Raw genomic sequence first — 9,552 nt, 5'->3', positions numbered from 1 at the left:
CAGATGTTAACTATTCATATAAAGCTGCATTTTGTGCATGTTTTCTTAGCCTGGTAGGTAGCTGGGGGCATTTGCATAAAAAGTCTGTCAAGAAGTCATGCTTACTGCAGCACAAGTGAACAACATTAGCATTCTGTGTATGATGTAATATGTTCTTCAAAGGAAATGCACTATTTCTGCACGCAGTATTTCAACACAGGCAATTACAAATTAGTCTACAACAATGTAAACATGTCACGGGGCAACTAACCTTACTCCTACGCGAAACATTTTGCAAAAGAGAACACGCATCTTCATGTCTATATAGTTTGCGGTGTACCCCAGGGGTCAATACTGGGACCAAATTTCTTATATAAAAATTAATAAACTAATAAAGTTAATAAACTGAATCAGCAAGCTTTATTATTATATGTATCTATTCCCTTTTAGAAAAAATGGTAACCTATTAAGCATGAGCATTACCATCAATAACATCTATTATCACATACTACAGTATTAATTGGCCCTGTACCCTAGAAACCGCCCATGAATGATACGGGAAAAGGCAGAAATGATACTGTGTCAAAGCCCAGGGCAGTGATACTGATAAAATATAGAGTTTAACCATGTCCAGTATCAGCCCCCGTAGCTGTCCGCTCTGGTATCGTGCCCGTGAAACAACCAATCAGAGAACAGCACACGAGTGCTTAGTGCCTAGTGCTTCTCCAGTCACCAAAAAACCCAAACTTAATTTTAATGGAACTTTAATTGTCAGACATTGATAAGATAAGACTGTTGATAAAATATTATTGTTGAAATATTTTTGCAATTGTTGTGTTTACACTGTTTAGATATAATACATGTAATAAACTGAACATTTTCTGGAAACAAAATGGTCTTTTGATTAAATAGTACGTGATAATAAGCTCATGATTAAATAGTATGTGATAATAAGATCATCACATGGTTTGTCTGGTATCAGGCCCAGTATCATGCCCCTGCGTGCCAGTATCAGCCCGAGACCGAAATACAAAACACCCCCAAAATAATGAGTCAATTTATGGAACATTTTAAATGTAATGTCAGATGTGTTTTTTGTTACAATTACAGTATAACGGTCACAGACACATTTTCTATACCTGTTTTTCCACTCATAGGTGTGCTCAGTTTCACACGTGTCCACACCCAAAAGTATTTCCGCTATCCTTGTTTGGCAGCTCTGCAGAGCCCCACTCCCAGTTTAAACACAAATAAACACCTACCAGGATTTTCATTTGAACACAAACAAACATGAAATGCAATTATTTACATTCTAAGTAGTAGTATTGTTCCTATGTCGCTCTACAAATGACACATCTGGCTCAGTAAAGCTTTTCATTTGGCCTGCTAAATATCATCACCGCAAATAAAGGAAACTAGAGAAGCGCTCAATCATGCAGTACTGCCTACGCTCTGCAGGGGGCAACAATGAGGCATATACGTCACAATGAAGCAGCACTTAAACAAATATGGCACTAACCGCTCTGACAAAGAAAAGTAAACACTGAAAATTGGACTACAAAATATGCATTTACCAAAAGTGCAGTGAGGAAAACCCTCACCTTTTCAAAAGAATATAACTTACGGAGGAACTTTTTCATGAAACATCACATCTTTGCCCCCAATTTTCCCTGATTACTGTGAAATGTGATAATTGTAGCATTTCTTACATTTGTGAGATCCACATATATTTTTTTGTGAGTTGAACATACATAACCTTATAAAAAGACACAACATGTAACAGCACCTAGCTTCTTTTCACACCTTTGTAAGGTTCCAATCCAAACCGAGACCCATCAGTTTTGGAGATACTTGGGTATCCAGTAATGATCATATTGATCAAAAAATGATAGTACCAATGCATGGTGTGGTACCACTACCAAAATAATACTTATAAAGTAAGAAAAGTCATCTAATATTATGTATTGTATATTGCTTTGTGCAAAATAAATTGAATATTTAGAGAAGCTGCTATCTCCGGGCACCCCCTTCCCCCTCTCACTCTTCACGGGACACCTCCCCCACGCATGCGCGCCGGAAAAAAGAAACGCGAACATGGACATCTCGCGATAGCACACAAACCCACCCTTCAGTGATGCCAAGCATATATTACTGGCGAGGGAGGCTTTAGGAAGCTAGGAGGAGCTCCGGCAAGGTCGACGGCAGCATCCTGCTCTGAACTACAGGAAGACTGCCTTCACTTCGGGGAGAACAACAATGATTTCCTTGTGAATTTCGGTTAAAGGAGAATAAAGTCAGGAGGTGGCTGGGAGTGTTCATGCTGTAGGTTCTTGTTTCGAGCTAACAAGCTTCGAGGCGTTGTAGCGCTTTTTTTCTAACCAAATAGTTGTGAGGACGGTATTGAACTTCTGGCTCGGGGTAGCGGGCCCAACGTGCCTTTCTGTAAAGCGGGTTATCCGTTACTTTTTGCATTAGAAGTGCTGATTGTGCCATGTCAGCGCCATCATCCACGCCTCCCGCAGCAGCAGCGGAGAATGATCTTTTAAGGCCCGATGCGGGGCAGAACCCGCCGGGTCCGACCCACAGCCAGAGCCGCTTCCAGGTGGACCTTGTGGCCGAGGCGGCAGCAGCGGTCGAAGATAAGTCGCCGAGTTCCGAAGCCTCCACCACTGTCCCGTCCAGCGAGATGGCCACTCCCGGTGTTGCTCCAGAAGATCCGGGGACGAGCGGCGAGGAAGCCAAAGGACGGTTTCGGGTTGTTAACTTTGCAGACCCGAGTGGAGCTGGGAGTCCGGCCTCACCAGAGGCAGCGCCGGTCGAGGGGGTGCGGAACGGGGACACGGTGATGAGCGAGACGAGCTTGCATTCATCCACAGGCGGCCAGCATCACTATCACTATGACACACACACGAACACCTATTACCTGAGGACCTTTGGCCATAACACCATCGATGCCGTGCCCAACATCGATTTCTACCGGCAGACAGCCGCACCACTCGGGGAGAAGCTCATCAGACCCACCCTGTCGGAGTTGCACGACGAACTGGACAAGGTAAGACATGACACATGGCTGTGAGTACACACGTTGACGTGACGCAGTGCTGTATCCATCTTCCGCTGGTATTGGGATAACAAACATAATGACCTCCGATGCGAGAACGCAATCAGCAGTTCGGGATAAAAACCGATTAATTCAGGTCATGTGCTGTGCTCAGATCTTGTCACATGGGCACAGCATGGAAATGTTTTGGCAGTCTTTATTGTTAGTTTTGACCTGGCAGAACAGCACATAATACAATTGGCTATCATTTGGAATGTTTGTATTTTAAGTTTAATTCTGAATAACAAATGAGCTCCCATAAATTAATTAAAAACTCAATTTTGGTTTGTAAACACGAGACTTGCTGGAGAAGAATAAACCATTAAGGATAAACACTGACTTTAATAGTTGTAAGGATGACAAGGATGTGGTCTAGCAACAATTTTTATTTCTATAGAACTATGTTCTCTTTGCACGCAGCTCTTTGTTTCCCACTTTATAGCCAAAATGGCAACAAGCCAAAGTTTCCCAATGGTAATGTCCATGCCAGGAAAGCGATGGGATATACAGGATGATTCAGAGTCAGACACATCCTTGTTGTTCCAGCCCAGATAATTACAAGACGGCACTGTAGGTACTTATTTTTTTATTTTTTATTATTATTTTTTTAGGTACTTATTTTTACAATACCACTTTTACTCTCTTGCCCTCCCGGCCGCCGTCGTCTGCGCATGTAAATACTGTGGAACACATACGCAGAACACGTACTTTTTTTGTGGAAAACATTTTTTCAACGCATATTATTTTGAGAAAAACAACGCTTTAGTTAAGTGACCCCCACCAACAAGCCGTAACTCCTTTGTCAAACACCACAAACTGACCAGAAATCGACCCACAAGGTGCTCCACACTGCTGATGGGGAGTTTTGTTAGTTCCGAGACTTTGTGAAGCCTTGAATGTGTCGTGTGTGTGTGTGTGTGTGTATGGGCCAAGGAGCTGCGTGCAGGTCCCCAAACTTTTTCCTGTGAGGGCCACATAACTTTTCCCTACTTTGATGGTAATAGAAACAGTGTTACGAAACGTAAACATTTGTTTTCCAGAAAATCACGCATAAGCAAATATTAATAACCCTTCCCAGGATCTTCGCAGAAAAAAGTGAGGACATAACAGTATTTCTGAAATAAAATCAATAAAAAACAAATATCCCTCTGTGGGTTCTTCACAGAAAATAGTCAGGAAAGAAATAACACTATTGGTGAAATTAATAATAAACAAATAACCCTGTCTGGGTTCCTCACAAATACAATAAAATAAATAATAACACTATTTATTTATATAAATAAATTGTATTTCATAAATAGTGTTATTATATATTTCGAAATATATATATTTTTTTTATATGAAAAAAAAGTCAATGGGACATTAATTTTCTGTTGCGTCGTGCACAATCTTAACAGATGAGAGCAGAATCTCTTACTTAAATGACTCATATGAGACGCACCCCCCATACAAGGAGGAGCCCTGTCAGTTGTGATGCTGGCAAGCGTTGACCAGTCCAATTCTTCCATGGTTTGGCATACTTTACCGAAAATACCCTATATTCAGCGAGCACGAAACAGGCTTTAGTCTCGATGGCGTGGACCTAAGAAAAAATCATAATGCTGGGCCAAATGTGCTGGCCTAGACTTCCACTAAAACGTCTCTTCCAACATGTAGGAACAGAACTCCTTTGTAACCCGAGAAGCACCTGTATTTATAATAGTACACTTTTGGATGGAAAAAAGGAGACATGTGTACTATTTTTAGCATCTGTTAGTTGAAGACCGAGGTCAATTTGTTTTGGCAGCAAAAGTTTCAGTTATCTTACTTCATCTTAAGTTCTCCCCCTCAGAACACTCTAGCAACGACCAAAGCGTCTGACTTCTGTTCAAATAACCATAAATACCCTAAAATGAAAGAGCGACTGTACTTCTGGCAAATTGTGATGAACTTTTACAACTCAATTGTCTATGACTAGCATATCAAATGTCAACGTACTTGTTGCCTGCGGTAGACTAACTAATGCATCAGAGGCCTGATGTTGAATTTCCAATGGTTGCCCGATCACTAATAGAAAGCTATTCCAAGGATTGTACTGTAAACATCTAGACTATGAATAGATGGCATTGATGCAATGCAGCATGTTATCTCTGGTCAAAGAGTTCTAAATGAGAAAAACTTTACCCTAATTATCTCCAGCAGATAGCAAATTTCTGTTGAACCACTAGATTTCAGCGTGAAAAATATATATTTTTATGTACAACTTCTTAGGTAGGAATAACACTCAGATTCCTTGTTTCAATCCGAGTTGGCAATGATTCTCCATCCCCATGCTTTTAAGAGGCAGGGCCATAAGAGTTAGCATGGTTCAAAGAAGACCTATTGTGCTTTTCCCAGTTTTATGATCTATTAATGTTGTATTAGCATGTTTGCACATGTGAAGTGAGCCCTGAAAGAAGTTTGGGATGGCTCGGAACGCTCTGTTTCAGAGAGTTTTTCCTAACACAGACTCACTGTGACGTCACAGTGAGCCTTGTGAGACGTCACCGGCTTCATCCAGTCAGTGACTTCCTTCTATGACCATGTCCAGGTACAAACTGAGTGGGACCAATCGCAGCAGAGTGGGTGTGCCCAGTAGCGGGCCGTGGGTGGAAAAAATTATACAGACCATTTTGGAAATTCCAGGAAATACTGGAATAGGTGCAGATTCTGGAAGATTTAGAAAGCTTTCAGTGCGGGTTATTGTGTGTAGCTGCTCTATAGGAGTCCTCAACTCAATACAAAGGGTTGAAAAAACAGCCCAGTAGGTCCCTTTTTTTAAATGAGGGCGCGAATCAGATCATAACAAACCACAATATTTGATAGGGATAGCAATATGCCATAATCACAGTTCGGTACATTCTTCGGTATTCGGGTCACGGTTCATACAAACCGTAAACCTTGGGGAGATAATTCACCAATAAATGAAACGAACACTTTGATACGCGACGAGTGTGACATTTTGACTTTCAAGCAAATAAGCAATGCGGTTCATTCGAAGCTCGTTTTTGTCCCACGGGGAAAGCCACAGTTGGCTATCGTGTTCATGGGTTTGTGCTAACTTACCTTTTTAAGTGTTGCTCTCTGCTTTTGCTCTCACCGTTCTAATTTTGAGTAGATCACCAACGATTTGCTTCAACTCCACCATATGCCTGTATTTAATGACAAATGAGAAGAAAATATCCTAATAAAGACAATGAGCACACAGTTTGAGTGTAGATGTGCTTTGTACATTGTAAATGTTTATTTGTAAAAGTAGCTTTAATAGTGCTGGAAGGTGGACACACCTGTGCTGACATAAGCTTAGAGACTCATTATGTATTGTTTTATATTTCTGTGAGAAATATAATAAAATTATTATTACTTATTTTTCCCAGACGTTGGCAACCCTAGCAGTTAATTTGCTGTTTTTATTATTATTGAATACCTTTTCTTACTGACAAACTTCTATTCCACACTTGAGCCCAGTCGTTGACAGTAACAAACACCAAAGAAGAAGGAGGGTCGATGTGTGTGTGTGTGAAAGAGTTTTAGGGAGTATTAGAGAGTATTAGGAGTTAATAGTATGAAAATGGAGGAAATGTCCTCATACTATTAACTATTAAATGTCAATGTGGCCACTGTGCTCCGAGTAATAAAGAAAAAAGTTATTCTGTAGCAGTGAATATATCTTATTAATAATGAATTAATTCTATTTTTAGAATATGTCGAGGCCCAATTGTGCTAAGAGTCCACTGGACCGGTGGTACTTGGTGCCAGTTCACGCCAATGCAATTTGCTGTGTCGCCAATAAGGTGCCTAGTGGCGTGCAGTGGCTCAAACTGCCTCCCAACTGGCTTGTGGTGGCCCGTAACTGTGGACAAAATTTAATTTGGCCCAATAAAATTTCAAAATCTTTGTGTCCACCAAGTGGAACCAAATGTCACAAACAATCCGCCTATTGGAATCCACTTGAATGTAATGGCGTGAGCTAAGTTGTGGCAATGATGCTAGGAGTTCAATGGGCCGGCGCCAGTTTGCGCCAAAGATTATGTGATTGGTACGTAGTGGCTCGCTGTGGCGCCGAATAACGGCACCATGTCGAGCGAACATTAATTTGACGCCACAGCGAGCCACTACACGCCAATCACATAATCTTTGGTGCGAACTGGCACCAACTGGCACCGGCCCGGTGGACTCCTCGCATTAAAAAACAAACGGCCAAGTTCTCGTGAACAGGCGATTTTTAACAATGGAAGTGGATCTCCAGGCTCTGGCTTCTGCATTGCATTATTGCTAGCCATGACTCCAGCTAGCCAAAGGCTATATTGAAATACAAGTTAAATGTATTCTGGTCACTAGGTGGCAGTAATGATACAACATTGCGACATTACATTACTTTAAAACTGCATGGAGTCAATAATGTTTTCGTCCCATTCCATATGGAAGTACTGTGTATGTGGCTTTTTAAGTTTAGAAGAAATACATTCAAGGCTCACGGGTTTGCTTGCTTGCTTTCTTGCTAGCGGCCATATCGAGTCCCTGCAGTGTTTGTGCAATGTGGTGTAAACAATGAATAATTAAACGTGACAATAGGAATGTTATTTCATGTTAAGTATTTATTTTATTTCCAATTTGGCAAGCGTTTTTGACTTTGATTTTGTCTAAACTCACTTTGTGGATTCAACATAAATATGCGTTTTTAGCCCTAAGTGAAAACATAGCCTAGGGTACAAAGTGTGAGCTCGGCTAGTTAGCTCCCAGCCAACAATCCCTTTGGATATGGATATTGTGGTACATACCAGACTTCGTCCAGACTTGGCACACCTACCCCTGGCTTGAGCCGTCGCCTGGTGAAAGAGGAGGATTGGTGTCCAAATTAAACTTCAAGGTCGCATATCCACATCCACATATCTGGTGTTTTGTGTTTTATTCTGTGATAGCTTTCCTTGTGGAGACTCCGCCCTGTTCAAGACAGGAACTCCACCTTGTGTTTAAAGTAAGAAGTACACAACAGTCAAGCACGTGTGCTGGCCGTAGTCAATTTTATTATTATTTATTATCATACTAAAAATCATCATATATTCTTTTTATATAGAGACTAAAGCCTTTTTATATAGTTTTTTGTGTGCTACCTACTGCCACCCACTGACAAGGAGTACTGCATAGAGCAATACAGACAGATACTAAACAGTATTTGTATTAGTTTTACTATTTGCCGTGACTAATAATATTTTGGGGATAAATGAATTTCATTTAAGCAATTTTCCACAGCCCGCCTCACCATCTCGTGCAAGGTAGAAAAAAAATCTTCTGTGTCAGTCCAAAATGAATTGTGGCGGGCTGCTACAAATAAGTGAATGATTGAGATTACATGCAAGTGTCCACCTGATTGGCCGTAAGATTGTCAATCATTAAAAAAAAAAACCTTACAGCCATTATTGTGTATAATCTTCAGAGAAAGAATATTGTTATGCAAGACTACAGTCTTGCTGTTGAATCACACAGTCTTGAAGAAGAAATACTTCCCACTCTCCAAAACACTGCTCTTCACCCACTAATATGTTAAAAATAGCCATGAAACAAACCCCAAAAGCAATAGGTGCCTTGGTCGCACACTACTCACGATAGTGAGAGCGTTCCTGTAACTCTATCTGTACAGTGTCTATTTACAGTATAAGATTCAATGCTCAAAATCTGACATTTTCCACGGCCAATCAGTCTTTCCGCCCAATAAGAGTCCCATACACATTCAAACTTGACTTATTTGTAGTACCTGAAATGGCCTATGAGAGGCAGCAGTGTGGTGCGGACACCCAGATTGACAAAAAACAAAAAATGGCTAAGATATCTGACTATTTCTTGCAAACTCCATGGCGGTAAGGCTTGTTGGACACGCTTGTAGTCCTCCATTTTCCGAAGTCTATCCGTGATGGGGCAGTTTTGTATATATTAGGCTACATTGATTCATTTCGGTCAAGACCTCTGTAGCTTCTATAAATAGTTCGAAGATTCGAGGAGGGACAAGAACAAATCCCAATTTTAATTTGGGGGTGACCTGACTCTTTGAAGCAGGTAACCAGAAGTTCTCCTACCTGATAATTTGAGTGCGTGGTGATGAAAGGCTGTGTTCATATTGTCCCGCAACGAAAATAGAGCCCCTATTGTATTTGGATTTTATTAAGTCTTGGCAAGTGCTCTGTTTCATTCAGTTTCATCAGCTCCAAATTACAGAGAGTAGCCAAAATATAATACAGTATGCAGGATACCTGAAAGGCAACAGAACGTCATTAGTAGCCATTTTGACTCAACATGTTTGGGACTTCTACTGTGGAGGTTGGCGTGACCTTGGTGTTTGTATTGTATTTTGTCTTACCCTGCCATTTTCCTCTCTGTGGAGCTGTATCAATGGATGACTGCCCTTTTCAGTTTTTCACAGCAATCAATAAGTCACTGGGTTTACTGTTGACATGATG

The 9,552-nt window shown here is 40.9% G+C and overlaps 1 protein-coding gene across 2 annotated transcripts in view; it reads left to right on the top strand.

Moving 5' to 3' along the window:
- Positions 1–2,120: 2,120 nt before the first annotated feature.
- slc12a2 (solute carrier family 12 member 2) overlaps positions 2,121–9,552 on the top strand; it is a 46,539-nt gene continuing 39,107 nt past the window's right edge. For both annotated transcript variants that reach the window (XM_058059626.2, XM_058059617.2), the window contains exon 1: positions 2,121–3,031. In XM_058059626.2, the coding sequence (XP_057915609.2) occupies positions 2,471–3,031 (561 nt within the window). In that variant the 5' untranslated portion in view covers positions 2,121–2,470. The remainder of the gene's footprint in view (positions 3,032–9,552) is intronic.

This window comes from Doryrhamphus excisus, linkage group LG10 (assembly GCF_037039965.1).
Source record: "Doryrhamphus excisus strain RoL-2023G ecotype Guam linkage group LG10, RoL_Dexc_Guam_v1.1, whole genome shotgun sequence".
Lineage (NCBI taxonomy): Eukaryota > Metazoa > Chordata > Actinopteri > Syngnathiformes > Syngnathidae > Doryrhamphus > Doryrhamphus excisus.
This window is presented reverse-complemented; position numbering and strand designations above follow the sequence as displayed.